Raw genomic sequence first — 20,626 nt, 5'->3', positions numbered from 1 at the left:
GCAGCCAGTGGGACAGTAGAAAACTAAGGACTCCTTGGATTGATTCAGGAGGCACTGGAAGAACTTCCCCTCTCTGGGCCTCAGTCTTCCTGTCTACTTAATGAGAGGGGAGCTCTCAATGGGCCCATTAAAGCCCTCCCACACCTGTGAAACCTGCCAGGTTTCCTGAGTGTTCGGCCTGACCAAATAATGGAATCGCTGCCCCTCCCCTGGGAACTGACCTTTAGACCACCTCGCCACCCACATTCCCTTTCCTTAGACCACATTCCATCGCTCAGACCTTTATCTTTCCCCTCCTGACTTTCCCAGGATCCGGACCCGCCTAGAGAGTTCTCCGTCGAAAAGCCCGCCTGGAGTCCTGTAAAACCTCTGCCTCCCCACCCCTGGGTGCTGGCACCATTTGGGGGCTCAGCCCATCTGGTCCCCAGATGACTGAATCCTATATAATAAAAGGCTAATGTGCAAATTGTCCCCTCAACTGGGAGTTCGACAGGGAGTTCGACCAGGGGGCGGGGCCATCAGCCAACCTCCTGTGTCCCCTTCCCCCTGCCGGCCCGGCCCTATTGGCCCCGATCGGGGTGGGCTGGCTGGCAGGACCCCACCCATGCACGAATTCATGCACCGGGCCTCTAGTAAATCCATAATTCTTTACCCCTTTCAGCCTCATGTGTTCCTCCTTCAGTGACCCTAACACTGAGGAAGTCCTTGGGTGGCTGGGGCATGAGGTGGGAGTTGGGCTGGGCCTGCTCCCCTCCCCCACTTCATGAGGCCTCAGCTCTGGGGTTTAAATAATTAAGTTGCTTTCGGCAAATGAATCAAGTTTATCAACATCAAACATACCAATTCATGTAGTATATACTAGAGGCCCAGTGCATGAAAATTCATGCACTGGATTGGGGGGGTGTCCCTCAGCCCGGCCTGCCCCCTCTCACAGTCCAGGAGCCCTCAAGGGCGGGAGGCGACCCGGCGAGCAGGGGAAGGCGACACCCCCATCACACCTCTGCTGCTGCCACTGCCGGCAGCACAAGCCTCAGCCAGCCCTGGCTACCTGCACCTCAGGCCCGCCCTGGGGGGCTGGGCAGCTGACATACAAGGCTTGCTTGTGCCTCAGGCCGGCCCTGGGCAGCTGGGGGGCTGAGGGGACTGGGGGACTCCAGAGACAGGTGTGTGGAGCGGCCAGACCCGCCTGGGGGCAGGCCCGGCTGTGCCGTGCGCCTGCTGCCCCGGCGGGGTTGAGGGGATTGGGTGCCACCATCTTGTGGCTGTGGGCGCCGCCATCTTTGAAGGTGTGGCAGTCAATTAGCATATTCCCTCCTTATTAGCTGTGGGCACTGCCGTCTTTGTGAGGGTGTGACAGTCAATTAGCATATTTCCTCTTTATTAGATAGGACTAGTGGCCCAGTGCACAAAATTTGTGCACATTAAAAAGGAATTAAATAGAGGAAATATTTTAATATTGCTATTTGCCCTTTCTCTATAACAGTGTCCGGCCAGCCGCACCCCCATTGGGCAACACCAAGACCCAGCCAGCCCCACCCCCGTCAAACCCTGCAGGGCGGGGACGCAGCCTCACGTCCCAGCACTGGGTCGGCGGCGGGGGTGGGGGAGGGCACGAGGCCTCAGGTCCCCTGCCCCGGCCCCAGTGCCACACAGCCTCAGGTCCCTGCTGATCGGTCGTTACACTGTCACAGTGTGATGACCATTTGCATATTAGTCTTTTATTATTAAGATATAGATAGCATCACCTACTTACGTCCTATATTAAACTCCATGGTATTTTCTTAAGATATTAATATGTAAATTATGCACCAGAGATACATTGGTGGGAGTTGATGGGTGAAGAGAACGGGTAAGTCTCACTTCCTGATTACGGTGAGGTTTGGGGAAGGAGAGCATGAGTCTGGAGAATGGGCACCGCTGAGGGAGCGCACAGGCCTTCCGGCACCAGGAGGAGCAGGCACTCTGGGCAGGAGGCAGGGTGGCGGTGTGCTTACTGGCCTCCTGTTCCAATCACACACACAAGTAACACGGGTATGACCAGAGCTACGGTCTTCCGAGGGCACACACCCTCCACGGCCACTTCCTTCCCCAGTGCCCGCCCCGCCCCCATGCTCAGCAGGACGCTGCCACGTGGCCACTGCTCGGACAGCAGTCACCCCTCCCACCTCCTCTGTGCCCCCAGCTGATGACCCCATCCCTGACACACTGCCCTGGACAAACCCGGGGCCGCCTGCCTTCCCTGCCGGAAACGTCACCCCTTTCTCTCCCACTCAACAAACCCCGGGCTGCAAATGAGCGAGAGGGGTACGGGCCTCCATTATAAAGCAATAACTGTATGATTGATAAGCAGTAGTTTATGGACGGTTGTCATATTCATGCACATGTTGATCTTACTTATACCTGCTGATCCTATCTAATAAAAGAGTAATATGCAGATTGACCATCACTCCAACACACAATATATCTGCCCCCATGTGGTCAAAGATCCTGCCCCCATGTGGACAGAAGATGGCCACCACAAGATGGCCAGCAGGAGAGGGCAGTTGGGAGGCACCCGGCCTGCAAGGGAGGGCAGTTGAGAGGGACCTGGCCTGCAAGGGAGGGCAGTTGGAGATGATCAACCCTGCAGGAGAGGGCAGTTAGGGGTGACCAGGCCGGCAGAGGAGTGAAGTTAGGGGAAAACAGGCTGGCAGGGGAGCAGTTAAGCACCAACCAGGCTGGCAGCGGAGTGGTTAGGGGGTGATCAGGCTGGCAGGCAGAAGCGGTTAGGGGCAATCAGGAAGGCAGGCAGGTGAGCAGTTGGGAGCCAGCAGTCCTGGATTGTGAGAGGGATGTCCAACTGCCCGTTTAGGCCAGATCCCACCGGGGGTCCCAGATTGGAGAGGGTACAGGCTGGGCTGAGGGACAACCCCACTCTGTGCACGAATTTCGTGCACCGGGCTTCTAGTCTTACTTATAATGACACTTGTGTCCGGTCCCTGCCTGGGGGACATCATGAAATCAGGTTGGACCAGTGCCCTCCCAGCACTTTGGGACAAGTGCTGGGTCCTCGTCCTGCTGCCACACTCAGCCTGCTGGCTCAGCCCCGGGCTCAGCACCCTGACCCCCTTGTTCGAATTCCAGGGAGAGGGGTGGGGGTCAGGGATGGGAGGGAAGGTGGGGACAGAAGGCCCTGGAGCCATCCGTTAGCGTTAGCGTAATCTCTTCAACATGATCTTAGAAGTGAGACCCTGTTGGAAAGGTGACAGCAAGTTAATGGCTTCCCGACGGGGTGGTGAAACTGGGGGTGGGGCCCACGGGAGGGGAAGGGAGAAGCGGAGAAAGGAGAACGACGTGAAGGGAGCGGGCAGAGGGCCCCAGGTGAACCCCAGAAGGACTGCCTCGTGGCTGAGGCCACTGACGACCATGAACCTGGGACAACCGTGTCTGAGGGCCCAGGGGCAAGAGCATCGGTGACCGAAATGCGGGGCTGCAGCTCCCTGCAGCCAGACCTGCCAGTTTCCCAACCAAACGAAGCCGGTGCCTCCGGGACCTGGCGCTGACTCGCCGTGCCTGCCGGAAGCCGAGAAGTGACAGCCGCCTCGTCCTCTCGCTAGGTTTCTCCCCGTCTCGGCTTCTTTACCAACGGAAGCCTAAGCCACAGCTGCTTCACCCAGACGTTCATCAGACGAGAGGGCGTCAAGATGACACTGAAAAACCGTTATCCCAAACGCAGCTGAGCAACACCTCCGAACAGGGCTCCTGCACCGCTTTCTAAGTCTTTGTCACAATTCAACTCTGCGTTTCCTGGCTAGGACAGGACGACTGAGGTCGCTCCCCAGAAACCCCGCCAGGAGTCAGGCCCGGGGCAGGAGCTGGGAGTGCGTCACCGAATCGACGAAGCATCCTTGCGCCTCATTCCCGCGCTGTGCCTGGCGCGGCCTCCTGCCTCCGCCTGCCGCCTTTGTGTCTTTTCTTTCAAGGATGACAATTCTGCCCAACAAGGGAAACCCCCTTTTTTTGTGCCAAAATAAAATCAGATCACCAATAATGGGAATGTCTGAATTTACTGGTTAGTACATGCAACCAAAGAAGATTCTACAGGACTTCCAATGAATTCCATTCTGTCTCCTTTTCTCCCTGCCACCTCCTTCTTTCTTTCTTTTCTTTTCTTTTTTTTTTTCCAGAGAGGAAGACAGAGGGAGAGGGAGAGAGAAACATCAATGATGAGAGAGAATCATGGACCGGCTGCCTCCTGCACGCCCCACACTGAGGATCCAGCCTGCAACCCGGGCATGTGCCCTGACCGGCAATGGAACCCTGACCTCCTGGTTCATAGGTCAATGGTCAACCCTTGAGCCACGCCGGCCGGGCTCACCTCCTTTTTTAAACAAATAAACCGGAGCCCTGGTTTCCTCCTTCCCCCCCCAGTACAGAGCCCCTCACCCTGAGCCAGTGGAGACGGCGGGGGCGCCTACCTTGCCCAGGCCGGGCGTGTCCTTCACCTTGCTGACGGCCCGCAGCAGGCAGGGCGGGGCGGGGGGCGGGGAGGTCTGCAGGATGCCGCTGAAGCTGGTGCCGAAGAGCGGGGGCTCGGCCACGGACGTCGAAGGTCGGTGCTTCTTCTTCTTAGAAGACAGATTCAACTTCTGGGCAGCTCTGCAGGGAAAACGCAGAAAGCGAACAGTAAGGGGAAAGGCGGGTCCCGTCACTTCCTTCTCTCGCCCTTAAAGAACCTCCTCGTTCCTGTTGAAGCTTCATCGTCCTCTCTCCATCCTCCCTGTGCTCCGCAGCCGCCCTGAACTACAGCGCAGTCGGCCTAACGGGCTCCCCAATCATGTCCACGGCAGCAGAGAGCCGTAAAAGTGCCCGATCTGAGATGGAGATTTACAAAGGATGGTCTGTTACCCTCAGACACGCGGCTGAAGCGGGAATAGGCCGGGCGTCTTTAGGGGTAAACAGTTCCTATCAGGTTAACCACGCCATAACTTCTCCAGCATGAACTCCAGGGGAGAGGCCTTTCGCCTGATGTAGAAACTCCGACGCCTGGTAAAAGCCAGGCCGGCCTGAGGAAGGGCCACGGGGCGGCCTACCAAGGCACGCCATGTACGTGCCTGTGGGAGAGAAACACATGCCCCCCGGGGCAGTGGGGAAATAGATCCAGCTGGTTTTAGAAACGGAACAGCAAATCGGAACACATGAGGCCATGTGTGCAGGGCTGGGGTGGGGCTGCTGCCTGGAACCAGGCTGCTTGTGCGGGGTGGTCTCCCCATACAGAATGCGACCCGCGGGCACGGGGGAGGGTGAGCGGGCCGGAGCCCGCGAGGGGGCACCGAGGGGCCGGGAGGGCGGGGGCGAGGTGCCCACGTCACTGCCAGCACTGGTTCTTCCCACCGCATCTTCCCTCATCCAAACGCCCTGTGTCCGCACCATCGCCTCAGCACAGGGAAGAGGGAGGAAACCAGGGAACAGGCTCAGGCTCAGGCATCTCACGGACTATCATATACTCGTTTCTGGATTAGGTCTCAGTGTTTTCAGACTCTTGTTCCAAGAATTCCGATTTCCTTATCAAATGCCATTCCACATTGTGAGCTGCTGCCTAAGCAGATGGACGGCCAGGACTTCCATCTGCAGATCAGAACCTGATCACCGCCCCGGGGTTCCCAGCGGTCACCTCGCAGGTCGAGGCAGCGGCGGGTCGAAAAGATAAAATCAGCATTGTTTGCGCCTTCCCTCTCCCTCCCCGGCCTCCCCTTTGGGGTGATCTGGAAAAGTTAGTTTTGCTTTTGTATCAGTAAGTAGCATGCTTTTCTCCTATTGTTAATCCTCACCCGAGAATATTTTTTTCCATTGATTTTTAGAGAGAGTGGAGGGGAGGGGGAGAGACAGAGAGAGAGAAACATTGATTGGTGGCCTCCTGCACGCACCACAACCAGGCCTGGGGATTGAGCCTGCAACTGAGGTAAATGCCCTTGACGGGGATCGAACCCGGGACCCTTCAGTCTATGGGCTGACTTTCTATTCACTGAGCCAAACCAGCCAGGGTAGTAGTTATGCTTTGGACTGATCAGTCCCCTGGGCTACAAAAGTACCACTGCACAGCCAAAACCGGTTTGGCTCAGTGGATAGAGCGTCAGCCTGTGGACTGAGGGGTCCCAGGTTCGATTCCGGTCAAGGGCATGTACCTTGGTTGTGGGCACATCCCCAGCAGGGGGTGTGCAGGAGGCAGCTGATCAGTGTTTCTAACTCTCTATCCCTCTCTCTTCCTCTCTGTAAAAAGTCAATAAAATATATTTAAAAAAAAAAAAAGTACCACTGCACAGATAGAGCGAAGAATTACTATTTCATAGCTTAGTTTTTCTGAGCCACAAAAGTGACAATGGGGTTCACAGAGTGAAATAGAGAGCGATGGCATATGGGAGGGATAACAGATCTTGACGGAATGACACCCCACAGCCCCAATCCCGAACGCAGGGAACTCTATGGGCACGCGGTGGAAGGATGCTGAAAACGAAGGGCACGGGAAGGTTTCCGCAGAACTCCTCGTGCCAGTCGGCGGAGAGAAAAATGTGGCATCGTTTCTTTTCATGACCTCATTGCCACCCTTCCTCCAGTCACAGGCGGGCAGAGCTGGTCAGGGACGAGTCGCGGCCGCGTGGCAGCTTTCATTCTCTCCGAGATTCTCTCCCTGAACCAACAGCGACTCGTGCGGATGGACGTGCGTGTCCGCGTCACGCGGTCCCGACACCCAGGCCTGCGCTCAGCGGCCCCTGCCCGCCTGCCAGCCCGGCTGCCTGTGCCGTGGGGAGTCAGGAAGAGGGGGGGACGGTGATCTACCGCCGGCACCTGCTGCTTCTCCGTTCACAATCGGACCCCGTTGTCCAGTGGCTAAAGGACCAGGCGGTTGCTGTGGTTCCCACTCCCCCACCAGTTGGGGTTCCCAGTCCAAATGGGGGGACAGAGAGGAGAAGGGAGGAGAAGAAGATGCTATTGAAAGGCAACTTAGAGGGGCCTGCTGCTGTTTTCCTTTTTCTTCTCTCTCCCACCCATGCCCACACTCCCTGCCCAAGGGGAAGGTGAGGATCCTTGAAACGGAAGCATATGAAGGACATACTCAAGGGCATAACACCAGGGTTTCTCTCCCCTCCCCCCCCCCCGCCCCTCTCCTTCCCTCTCCCTTCCCCACCCCTCCCCTCCTCTCCTCTCCTCTCCTCTCTTCTCTCCCACAATGTAAACTTGCACTCTATACTAGGTCATCTCCAATGGCATCGTGTGCTGTTATTTCTCCCATCTTCAAAGCGAAAACACAAATCCTTCTCTTGATTCTTCTTCTAGTCAGCTACTGCTCTGCTTCCTTGCTCATCTTTGCAAGGAAACTCACGGAACGTGTGTGCACTTGCTTCTCCCGCTCTCCTCCCATCGCTATAAACTCATTCCAATGAGGTCACCGACCCACTGCTCCTCGGAAGCTGCCCTTGTCGGGGCCGCCACGACCCTCGGGGCCGCTGGGTGCGACGGCCTCAGCCCCACCTCACGCGGCCTCTCCGAGCTGAGTGCGTCCTTCCTCCTGACCCACTCGCTTTCTTAGGTCCTTCCTTCGCAGTTTCCTCTCCTTCTCCCCAGCCCTCAGCGCCGTGTGCCCCGGGGCTCAGCCCTTGTCCCGTCCCTGCTACACCCAGTCTCTCGTTGTTTTCTTCTGGGATCACAATCTTAATAACATCCTTATACCTACGGTGCCTGACTTTTCATTTCCAGCGTAGACCTCTCTCTGGAACTCTATGCTTATTTGTTCAACTACCTCTTCGGCAATTCCACTTGGGTAACTAAGAGACATCTCAAACTTTCACCTCTAAAATCGAATTTCTGACCGTTTCCTGCAAAGCTGTGTGCCCTCCGCCTCCCCCGTTTCGGAAAATGGCCATTCCATTCCTACAATGGCCCAGAAATTCTACGACCCCTCCCCCTCTCCCTCGCACCACACATCCAGCCCATCAGGAACTCGTGTTGGCTCTTAGCTTCAAAACAGACCGATGACCCAGCCACCTCCATCACCTTTACTGCCACCATGTGGGTCTGAGCCCCCAACCGCTCTTGCCTGGATGACTACAGTAGCCTTCCTTGTTCTGTCACCTCCCTGCCACCCAGTCTATTCTCCAACCAGTAGCCAAAGTGACCCTTTAAAAAAATATATATATACCTCTTTATTGATTTCAGAGAGGAAGGGAGAGGGAGAGAGAGATAGAAACATCAATAGTGAGAGAGAATCATTGATCAGCTGCCTCCTGCACTCCCCCCTACTGGGGATCAAGCCTGCAACCCAGGCATGTGCCCTTGACTGGAATCAAACCCGGGACCCTTCAGTCCGCAGGTTGACACTCTATCCACTGAGCCAAACCGGCTAGGGCGCCAGAGTGATCCTTTTAAAACATAACTGCTCAAGACCCTCCACTGTGCTTCTCATCTATACGCATATATAAAAGCCTACGCGACCATTACGCCCGAATGACCGGAACGACCGGTCGACCAGCTGCTACGATGTGCACTGACCACCAGGGGGCAGAAGCTCAATGCAGGAGCTGCCCCCTGGTGGTCAGTGTGCTCCCACAGCCAACCTCCCACGGCCCCTCCCCCAGCCCGCCGGTCCCCATTGCCCCGGGTGCTAAGCCATTCGTAGAGACCTGCTTCTGGGTCAGGGTTCCCTATGTAGCGGAGCAGCTCCCTCGCTGTGATCTATTGAAAGTCAGCCCTCAACACAAGGGTTTGTCTCACTCCCGTCCTCTCCCTTCCCCGCGGGCTGCCCACTTGCTGCGGTGGCGGTGCAGCACGGCAGCGAGGGAAGGAGGAGGGGGAGGAGGCGGGGAACTGTGTGGTGGCAAGTCGCCTACAGCAGAGGCGGTGTACCGCAACCATTCCTTCCACGCCCGGCCCGGTGACCGTCGCCTCCTCTCCTGACCCTGCTGGGGCCTTTGGGCCCTGAGCTAGGATGGGGAACCTGGGGTGGATGGCAGCGGACACAGCCCCTTTCCCAGGTGGGTGGCGGCAATCTTCCACAGCCCTCCCCCCCATGCACGATTCATGCACCCGGCATCTAGTCCTACCTAATAATAGACAAATATGCAAATTTACCATACCTTCGCTATGCCCACGATTGGCCAGGAGGCGCGGGGGGGCGGGACTCGGGGTGGCCGGGGTAGCCGATTGGGCTGGCAGGACGCTGAGCTCGCATCGCCAGCGGCGGCGCAAGCTCAGCGTCTGCGCCATGGCTGTGCTGCGGCATAGAAGGGGCCTCTGGGGCAGCGAGCTCACGTCCCGCCGCGGACAATCAAAAGCGGGGGAGCTGGGTGCCTGTCCACTCCAGCACCAGGCCTTTCAGAAGCCTCTGCCACACTGGAGGCTTCTGAAAGGCCTGGTGCACCAGCGGACAGGCACCCAGCTCCCCCGCGATCAAAAGCAAAAGCATGTAGGGGACCCTACACGTGCATGATTTAATCATGCACCGGGCCTCTCGTCTCATAATAAAAGCCAAAGTACTTACAAAGGCCTAGAAGGCCTCCCATAGATCCTCCCTCATATCTCTCAGACCACCCTTCCTGCTCTTCTCTTCTGTGATCGCTCTAATCCAGCCATCCTGGCCTCTAAATACTCCTGGCACACGGTACACTCCTGCCTCAGGGCCTTTGCCCAGCTCTTGCCTCAGCGTGGAATGCTCTGCCCCATATAGATATAGGCATATGGATCGCTCTCTTACCCCTTTAATCATTGCTCAAATGTTACCTTCATCAATGAGCCCACCCCACCTGCCATGGCAGACTGCATTTCCCAGATGGCTGTGCCACGATGTATTCCATCCCACGTATTCTTCCCATGATACAACACTGACCCTTCTCCAGTGGGAGGTAGGGTTCATTTTCCTTCCCCTTGAACCCAAGTGGAACTTTGAAACTGCCTTTACCAACAGAATATGGAGGGAATGATGATATATAGCCTCCAGGCTTAGGCCATAAAAGGTAATATGGCTTCTACCTGGGTCTCTCGCCCTGGGATCCCAGCATCCATGTGGGGAGAAGCTCAGGCCACATGGAAAAGCCAACATGGAGAAGACACGAGGCCTCTAGTTGGCCACCAGGGTCAATCACCCGACAGATGAGTAAATGAGCTTCTAGATGATTCCAGATGCCATCTTCACATCTTCTGACTAAGGCCCAAGGCATTATGGGGCAGAGATAAGCCATCCCCACTATGCCTTGTCTGAATTTCTGAACTCTGGAAACCATGAGCAATCACTGCTGCTTCAAGCCACTACATTTAGGGGTCACTGGTTACATAGCCAGAGTAAATGATACACCACCCACTCCCAATGTCCTAATTTCACCTGTCCTGCTTGCCTTACCCACCCCTCCTCACCACCATGGCACTGAATATCTTCTAACATAATAGACTAGAGGCTCAGTGCATAAAATTCGTGCATGGGTAGGGTCCCTAGTCCTGGCCGGCAATCAGGGCCGATCTGTGGGGCAACTGGCAGGGTGACTGGGGGGCCCCCACTGGCACCCACCTTGGCCAGCCTGGCGCCAACCATTCACTGGCCCCAGCCCCTGCCGCTGCCACCGGTTGCCTCCCTCTGTGGGGCAACCAGTGGGGCGATCAGGGGCCCCCACTGGCACCCATCTTGGCTGGCCTGGGGCCTGCAGGCTGGGGGCAGCTCCTGCATTGAGCGTCTGCCCCCTGGTGGTCAGTGTGTGTCACAGCGACCGGTTGTTCTGCAGGTCATTTCGCCATTCAGTCGATTTGCATATTAGGCTTTTATTATATAGGATGACTATTTAGTTATCATGTGTGCTATTTAGTGGCTGTTTCCTGACTAGAACGTAAGTTCTGATAGGACAGAGTTCAGACATATTTGTTGAATGAATGACTCAAGACTGAAGGATCTAGGGATATGGAGCCTGGGGAATATAAACCTGGAAAAGGGAGAAGGAAGAGAGTTTTTAAAGATGTGAATAAATGATATGTGACAGGAAGTATTTTTCAAACAAGAATTCTCGTTAATTTCCTAGGCCAACTTTCTTAATTTCAGGAAACCGTGTGAGGAAGATAATAGTACTCCCATTCACCAGACAAAGAAATGAGGCTTCAAGAGTTAAATTCAGAGTCCTTTTCATATCTGACCTGATTTTGAGCATGCAGCTTTTTCAAAAATATATTTTATTGATTTTTTACAGAGAGGAAGAGAGAGGGATAGAGAGTCAGAAACATCGATGAGAGAGAAACATCGATCAGCTGCCTCCTGCACACCCCCTACTGGGGATGTGCCCGCAACCAAGGTACATGCCCTTGACCGGAATCGAACCCGGGACCCTTGAGTCCGCAGGCCGACGCTCTATCCACTGAGCCAAACCGGTCTCGGCATCATGCAGCCTTTTCAGATACGAGGCAGATAATAGGCGAGTCACTCAAATTCTGGTCATGTTTACAATGTATATAAAGGGCCTAGCGCAGCACCTGGCACAGAGTTGGCATTCAGAAATACTATCAGCATCATCATTATCACAAATATTACCAGCAAGCCTCAATGTCTGCATAGCAAGATACAGCAAAAATAGAACCCACTTGTGTAGACTTTTTATGAAAATCAAATGAGTGCATATAAAGTGGTTAGTACACAGGAAGAACTTAATAGCTAGCACTTCGAAGGTATATAATACTAAGTAGTGGAGCCCAGAATGAATCTAGGTCTGTGTGCCTCATAATGCACCCTAAAGTCTCCATACAGGGAGCAAAATAAGCAGGTGAATTGTAAGGGTAAGGGTAAGGGGCATCTTGGTAAACGCGGACAAACCATTAGCAATGGATCTGCTTCATGAAATAGTGAGCCTTCTGTCACGAGACGTTTCCAAGTAGTGGCTAAAAACCCATTTACATGGAATATCAGGATAAGTGAGCATGCATTTGGAAAATCAGACGATTCCAAAAATCTCTTCCAATGCTGAGATTCTGCAAGGATCCTGGAATTTCTATTCCATTTGGGCAAGCCTCTGTTGGCCTCCATGCAGAAAATATAGTAATGGAGGAGTTTATGTTGACATTACATTTAAAAAGCATTTTCTTGTGTAATCACTATGTTGGCCACTGCAACTGAAAAATTAAAAAAAATATTTTAACAATTATGTTCTTCTTAAACATGTATATAAAAAATATATATCAGGAGAATTCCACAATTTAGAAATTAGTAAGTCACATTTTATAGCCATCTATATAATCTGTAGGAACATTTGTTTTCATTTTGACATCCTCATAACCAGCTGTTGGATCTCTATTTCATATGTTCCAATTTCTTGGAAGTCAGCAGCTTCTGTTCTCTTTATATAGCACCTCAGACACGCAGATAGGAGAAGGTGAAGGTCGGGAAATCACTCATGTATAATTGTATTATTCAGTGACATAAAGGAGAAGCAGTCAGGGGAGAATTGAAAAGGTAGAGACATTCTGGCTAGAGGTGCATTTTGTGTAATTAATGCCTCACAATTCCTTGTTGATAGGGAGAAAAAAACAAATGAGTGGTTGTTTTCCAAGATTTCAAACAACAAAAAATTAATCTCAAAAGCCATTCTAAGCAATATTTACTTGTCTCATTCCTAGCACGGGTAGTATCACATTTTTTCCTAAAGCTATTCATCGCGGCATACATCTTTAGACATCCATGAGCTTCATTTCATTCCCTGCGCCTTATTTCAGGAAGAACAAGATAGTTCCTCTAGCAGGATGAAATTAATATTTACTGAACACCGATGAAAAATGGGCGCCATGCTAAGCATGATCAAGCAGCGAGGAGAAGAGCAGTGGTGTGAACCTGGCAAGAATTAAAACCACAGCCCTAACTGGTTTGGCTCAGTGGATAGAGCGTCGGCCTGCAGACTGAAAGGTCCCAGGTTCGATTCCGGTCAAGGGCATGTACCCTGGTTGCGGGCACATCCCCAGTAGGTGTGCAGGAGGCAGCTGATCGATGTTTCTTTCTCATTGATGTTTCTAACTCTCTATCCCTCTCCTTTCCTCTCTGTAAAAAATCAAATATATATATATATATAAAATTAAAACCTACTGAACTTGATTCTTCCCTCTGGGTTCTACCTCTCTGTCTCTGTAGCCTTCCTCCTCTCCCCCAGGAGACAGCCACCCTAACCCATCACTGTGATGGCACATGAATTCAGACACCACCTTCCCATGGAGGGTAACTTTTTCTCTCCCTGTCCAGATCCATCCACATCTAAAAAAACAAATCAGGTAAACAATGATCTGTTGAATTTCATTGGTTTATTGGGGGAAATGTCTTAGGTCTCTACGTAGATTGGAGGAGAACTTACGGAGATTTTCTGACTTTTAAATTTTTTGGCATTTCCTGTGACAGACCACTTGACCTTGGATTTTCGGAATTGTGACATGTTCCAACGGAAAGCCCTTCAGCCTACGTGCATCTCATGAGAACTGCATTGGGGCCTCCCAGCCTTAGTGTCAGGGATTCCTAAAATATGGACCTATCGATCTTCTAAGAATGATTAGTTTCCCGAGGAACAGAACTTTCCGTAGGCAACAGGCAGGAATAGCAGGCGGCACAGGCATTTCTTAAAGGATTTGCTTTCCTTTGAGAAATTCTAACGCACTATGTGTTGCCAACCACGTCCTGAGCACATTTCATCTTGCCCCCAGGGAGGGGGGGCGGGTTCCAGTGTAGGATGCTCTGAGAGGTGGGGAAGGTTTTATATAAATGAAGAGGTCATTCAAGCGCTCCTCGACTGGACCAGGCGATTGATTGGAGAGAGAGCAACTGAAAATCTGCCCCAGAGGAGGCAGGGGGAGCAGCCACATCTGCTGCAGATAAAGGGTCCTGACCCCGGAGGCAGAAATCGCCACCGTCAGCACGGAAAAGGCAATCCAGGCTGCGATTTAATGTGACAACGGCTGGGCCGCCACGGGCTCCGCGGCCTCCGTGCCATTAGAAGGCATTTCAATGCTCTGAGGATTGAGACGACCTGATAATGGGCAATGACGGGACAGATCGCAGCGGCTCCGGGAAATCCGCGGGGTCGGTGACACGGGGCAGAGGGAAATACAACGGACGGGGAAAGGAGGAGGCCACGTGACAAGCGGCAGTGGTCTGGGGCCGAGCTGGAAACAGGGAAGATGTCCGTCTACATGGAAAGAAAACACGCCAGCCCGGCTCCCTCTGGACGCAGCGCTAGTTCCCAGTGTCCTGGCTCTGCCACGGAGCACGGTGGCCTTTCTGGAAACTCTCCAAATGGGACTAAGGGCATCCTCCGTCACCTCTCCATTTTCTAATTGGCTGTCACCAAGGTCATTTCCATGTCCCCAGAGACCCAAAGCATATGGGTCTTGGGTCTTTTTTTTTTTCCTGATTTTTATGTAAATGATCCATTTCATTAGTGCAGGAAATAATTCATGACACGACTTCAAATAAAATGTTTACTGCGAGGAGGCAAAACCGGGCAGGCCGGCAACCTCCAACAATGCTGTGCAGATGCCACAGCCGGCCACTGCTGCCATCAGAAAATGGACTGATTTTTGCAACGCCTAACATTAACCCAGAGTGATGATGGCTCCAAAGTTCCCTTTATTTTTCTCCCAAACGTGAGCCCCTTCTTCAAGGGCTTGTGCCCGTTGCCCTCACGGACTCCTTCGGGGACCACCAGCCGTTACCCTGAAACCTCACGGCCATTGGCCTTGAGTCTATGCCTTGCGACTTCACACGTAGTGAGATGCTGCTTTGCTCTGTGGTCTTCCCTTCTGTAGGTCATTAGCATGGCCTCCATCACTGCATTGTTCGCTCGCTGAAGGTCACGACCACGTGTTTCCTTTCGTCTGTGGCTCCCGGACCTGCCCAGAGCTGTGTGCCCCGTTGATGGCAGAGAATACGCTCGCTCGCTCGCTCGGCACTTCATCGATCCACTTTGGATCTACACTCACACACGCCGAGTCCCGAGAGGGAGTAGTCCGAAGCTGTCGGTCATGCTTCGACCTTGGCATGTTTTACTCTGCCTAACGCATTTTCCCCACATGGTGACGTCCATCCTCACTCGGTCCTGTGAGGTGAGCAGAGGAGGCGTTTGGACTGCAAATGACAGATTTTGATAATGAAGGCTCGGCCGTTCCCCGAGTTCATCCATGGTCACAGGACCAGTGCTTCTCAGACCTGAGGTTAGGATGTAAGCCTTCTGCCTTCCAGAGCCAGGGTCCTTCCAGTGCATCGTGCTATTATGCAATTTGCTAAATGAAAGTGGTTATTTTATTTTATTTGGGCAAAATAAAACCAAATGATAATCACTTGCCTAGTAATAAAGACAAAAAAAAAGCAGTTACATATTTTTATATGTAACTCAAATCAAATCACATATAAGCATTTACCAATTACCGATCTAGTTGCTTAGCAACATAGCTCCGTATCACAGGGGGAAAATGTCTCAGCTGAGTGAGCTAGGTCATGCCCAGAATGAGGATGAGAAAGGCAAATTGCAGGGAAATGGCTTCTCTGTGTCTATAACCCCAACCCAGAGCGAGTCCTTGTGTGGCGATAACCCTCCAACCACAACCACAGCCACGGCACAGTGCTAGGCCCCACCTCGTGCCTCTCCCGCACCTGCAGAATGCGGGAAGCTGCTCAGGAGGCAACCAATCAATATCTACTGGGTTCACAAAAGAACTATGTCACCCACAGGCCACCCACATCCCTCAAGTCATCCCTGAGTCACCCAGCAATTGCTCTGGGTTCGACAGTCTCCCCCTAAATTGCACAGGTAAGAAGGGTCCACGCCACCAACAGTCCCTGGCAACTATGCGGGCTCCACGGCAGCAGAGATGGAGGGGAGCTGGGAGAAGCCTGCAGGCCCCAGCCCGAAGCCCAGCACCCGCTAAAGAGCTTCCTGTCCCGTTAGAGCTGAAAGCTTTTCCTGAACTGTGACGTCTGGGGGCACAGCACTCACTCAGGCCCAAAGGCACGAAAGGAGAGGGTGAGTGAAAAGGGAGAGGGGAAATGTAGTGAGAAGCATTGTGGTGCGTTCTCACGGTGACCAATGGTCATCAGAGTCAGTGCGGTGATCACACTGCCGGGTATAAAAATGTCAAACCACCACATTGTCACCTGCAAACAACAGAACCAATCTAACATTCTATACCAACTATGCTTAAGTTAAAAAAATATATATTTTTAAGCAGTATTTGAAAACCACACTGTTGGTGGATGTTGCCAATCCATGTGTGTCTGGATTTTTCCACGGACAGAGTGACAATATTTCGGGTAAATGAAAATATGACTCAAGGGGAGAATCATGGGAGAAAAGGGAGCCCATTCAGAAACCAATTTTTTTTTTTTTTTTTTTACAAAAGCTTTTCAAAGGCAAACCTTCTCCTCTGCATAAAGCCTGGTGCCTATGAAATGCTTGCTGAGTCCGGCTCCTCGGATGAAAATAGAAATGTTGTCAAATGCCCTTTATAAGGGTCTGATGGAAGAATTGGCCGTTGGTGCGGAAGGCCAGGCAGAAGGACAACACGTCGATTGTTATTCCTGGGTTTTAGAAACACCGGTGACACTGGGAGTGGCAGGATGCATGCCTTGCCCAGGCCCTTTGCCTCCGAAGCTCCAAGGGACGTGCCCGCGGCCTGAGCTTCTGGCCTGTGTGCCTGCTCTTGTCTCTTCGATGCCACGGCTTCTCTGCGCTCAGGGAAGCTCTCCCAGGACACTGGGACTTGGACTCTGCTGTCCCCAACTCTGCGGCCCTCAGGCCTCAGGCAGCAGGACGCCAGACACGGTGGCTGACCTTCGTGGCTTCTATGTCACAGGGACCCTGACGGAGCGCCTTGCCTAGCAGCCGAGATGCCATCTGCGGGGGGCTGGGTCCGGGGGCCCAAGAGAAGGTTGGGGACCCCTGCTCTCAGGACCGTAATTTCACCCAGAACGTGACGACCCGGTGCCACACTCGATGGGCGGCCTTTCTCATGCCCCTGCTCTGTGTCTGTGTGCTCGGCAAAGCCAGGAAGGCAGCCCCACGCGCTGCTAAGACATCGCATTCCGGGCCACGACCTAGAGGAAGACACCTCCGGAGCAGGGAGGTTCCGTTTCTGAGATGCGGGGGCCTCAGCAGTGCCCTCGACTTGCTTGAGCGTCAGCACCTCTCTTCGTTTAGGAGCGAGCACCCCCACTCGTTCAAGGTCGCTGGGAGATGCACTAACCCACACATAGCCTCATTCACGTGCTGGGAAGGGTAAGGGAACACAGCACAACGCGGAAACTGCCTTTGATGCCACGGGGCGTGCACTTGAGCTTGTGACTCCGAGGCGATCGGCTTCGTCCTTACGGCCGAGTCAGTATTCCTCTGAGGCCCCTTCCTTACTCCCTGGGGGTCAGGGTCCTGGAGGGATGCGCTCCCACTCGCTGGACACACTCATGAGAACGAACTGGATCATCAGGGAGGAAAAAGCATAGGAAGCACACAAGGCTGAGGGCCCCTCCAGGGCATTCTGCTTGAAGTGTGTTGACGAAGGTGCCCTGGGCAATGCCAGGAGGGGCACAGCCTGGCCTGCTGTCTGACCTGGTGCCAGCGGTCATGCACCGGGTGTGTCAACCCAGCTGCACCCCAATTCCTCCCCCGCTCTTATCCCTGCTGTGCAGCCGGGGCCCAGCCCTGGGTCTGGGGCTTCCAGCCTCGACAGACCGCGCTGGCTTCCTTCCTGTTTGCACGAAGGTCCCCAGGCTCTCTTTCCTGCGCTAACTGGCCTCGCCGGTCATCCATCCCTCTGACCAGATGCTCGCCATCTGCGGATCTCGATGGCCCGGCCGGGTCTGCCCAGCCGCGCCTGCTCGGTACCCAGGAAACTGGGCAGCTTAACCTCCTCCGGAGCCATGCCCTGGCCAACTGGGCTCAACACAGAAATTAACAGCGGCCTCGCCGGTTTGGTCCCTGGATAGAGCATGGGCCCTCGGACTGAAGGGCCCGGGGTTCAATTCCGGTCAAGGGCACGTACCTCGGTTGGAGGTTCAATCCCCAACCCTGGTCGGGGCACGTGCAGGAGACAACCAATGGATGTGTCTCTCTCACATTGATGTTTCTCTCTTCCTGTCTATCCCCCTCCCTTCCACGCTCTCTAATAATCAGTGGAAAAATATTCCCGGGTGAGGATTAACAACAACAAAAAATGAACAGAATTGTGAATACCTACGACGCCAAAACTAAGTAAAGGTGAACATATGTTTAAAAAATCCATCCCAGACTAGACACGGGTGATGGGAGTTCATTGCCATTACTGGCATCTTTCCTAAACACGAGTACGTGAGGACTGTCTGGTCTTACGAAATGGAACTGACGAAACCATGTAACCACAGCCCAGCTAGTCCAGTTGCCCGTAAATAGAGACGGAGAAAGAGACAATCCTACACTTTATTAAAGCCCATTTCTCATGGGCCAGCAGTGCCTGATTTTCCTGCTGAGAAACCACTGTCCATAATATATGAATATATAAACCTCTAGAGTTCAAGGGCGATCCAACTAAGATTAAGATTCCTTCAAGGAATAAGCATATTCTAGATAATTCGATTTCAAGAATCTAATGAATCTAATGTTCTTTTCATTACATCATGCTGCCTTTTAGATGCTAACTTCAGTAGTTTCTAGTTATATATATGAATGATTTAACTAGAAACTACTGGAGTTAGTAGTTATATATGCTAATGTAATGTAAATAAAGGAACCCACATGACCTGCCATAAACGGATGGCCCATTTAAAGGCCAAGGGTGACCCCTCATTCCTTAGGAGTTTTCCTTCATACTTATCTTCCTTAGCTCTTTGGTAGAAAATCATCTTGAAAAGCATTGGAAACTGGAAAGCAATTGCGTTGTTCACTTTTAATGTCTTTTACGAGAAACGGCGTTTTATTCTCACTCTTCTCCTCTGTGGATCATTGGAAACGACGGGAAACCCCACACTTGGGAGAGGCGCCGTGGCCGGAGGCAGCACGTGGCCGCCGAGGTGTGGAGCCAGGGGTGGACGGCGCTGGCAGGGAAGACAGCGCCTCGCGCCCGACCGCCCTGCGCAAAGCCTGCAGCTCTTTCAGAGCCGCGCTAATTAGTCGTCAATGCGGGGTGGCAGGCTCTGGGGTTTGGGGGCTTCCTGGTTAATTAAAACTGGATACAACCGCTGGTTTCGCTTGCTAAAGGAAGTTTTTTCTTCTCTGCCCTTTCATATCAAACTCTCTTCTTGTTGAACAAATTATCTACCACAATGAAAACCTGAAGAAATAATTAAGCTGTCTCAAAGAACAGCACTTTGCATGGGGTCTCTGCATTGCAGGGACCAGTCACAGCGGTGGCTGGGGTGCCTGCTCCCCCCTGCAGCAGGGCTGGAGGACCCAGGCCCAGACAGTGTGCTAGACTGCCGGCCCACAGCAGCCCCACCAGAGGGACAGAGACAGGAGCTCACAGCTCCGTTCCCTCCCACTGCCCCGCCAGGTCACCTGGGACGGGGCCCGCGCAGATGGCGGGAAACCATGGCGAATGTACCCTGCGGCGAAGTGCACCGCTCACGGTCAGGTTCAGAAGCCCCGAAGCAGAGGGAAGAAGGCAGCTCTTGTTTTCAGTGGAGAAGTGGTCTCCATGAAGCAGACGGTCTAGATGCGCGATTGGTTACTCCGGCAAGATAACTTGTGAAAGGAAGTAGAACCCATAGGAATCGGGGCCTGTGGAGACCCCGTGGCCAACTCCTTTGGCTAACAAAGACCTGAAGCTTGCTTTTTGTGGAACCGACCTGCTTAGTTGCCTATTTCTGCAGGTGCAGGGCGGTGATGCTATGAAGTCGCATGGGACAGAGACAGCCACCAGTGACGGGACATGAACTTGGGCACGAAGAATGGACTCCCTTTCTTACAATGGTTTTCTCTCTAATGCTATGGCTAAGCTGCTTGGGGCTGTGCATGATGAGTATGAGTGTGTGTGTGTGTGTGTGTGTGTGTGTGTGGGTGTGTGGTCTGGGGAGGGAGGGAGAAGGCAGGGAGAATAAGCAAATTAAAAATAAGCAGATAACTCAGTGGATTCCCCTCAAGTAATTCATCTCTCTCAACTAGTGTCTTTATCACATCCTTCATGGTTACTTCTTTGTCTTGTAGTTAATAAGTGTGTTTGAAACGATGAAACACAGCTCTACAGAAAGCTAATTATTCTGAGAGAAACTGTAGGCAACAGAGAGATTTATCCAAATCGAGTGAAGACGGTTCCGGCTTCCTGGCTAACTCTGTTCTGATGCTAGAGCCGGTGGAACTGCGCGTTTCGCTACTGTTTCTTCCAGGGGCGTGTTATTTTCAGTAGTTGGAATCTACAGTAAGTGAAACGGGATTTTATGCTGTGGCTACTCTGACTTGTTAGGATCCTGAGTTAAATGAGACCCATGTTCACAGAATCGAGAGCATGGTTACAGTGTGGGTTTAGACTATTATCTCAACTTGACTCACACACATTGGTACCTATAACTAGTTCTCTGACTCTGAACCCTTGGCTAAGAATAAAATTCCCAGATCTGGCCCGGCCGGCATGGCTCAGTGGTTGAGCGTCGACCTATGAACCAGGAGGTCACAGGTTCAATTCCCGGTCA

The 20,626-nt window shown here is 52.9% G+C and overlaps 1 protein-coding gene across 1 annotated transcript in view; it reads right to left on the bottom strand.

Annotated features, from left to right (window-relative positions):
- KIF26B (kinesin family member 26B) overlaps positions 1-20,626 on the bottom strand; it is a 384,278-nt gene that overhangs the window by 103,918 nt on the left and 259,734 nt on the right. The window contains exon 5 of the mRNA XM_054713017.1: positions 4,458-4,638. Coding sequence (XP_054568992.1) covers positions 4,458-4,638 — 181 coding nt within the window. The remainder of the gene's footprint in view (positions 1-4,457; positions 4,639-20,626) is intronic.

This window comes from Eptesicus fuscus, chromosome 24, assembly GCF_027574615.1.
Source record: "Eptesicus fuscus isolate TK198812 chromosome 24, DD_ASM_mEF_20220401, whole genome shotgun sequence".
Taxonomy (NCBI): domain Eukaryota; kingdom Metazoa; phylum Chordata; class Mammalia; order Chiroptera; family Vespertilionidae; genus Eptesicus; species Eptesicus fuscus.
The sequence above is the reverse complement of the archived record's forward strand: the minus strand, read 5'-3'. Positions and strand labels throughout refer to the sequence as shown.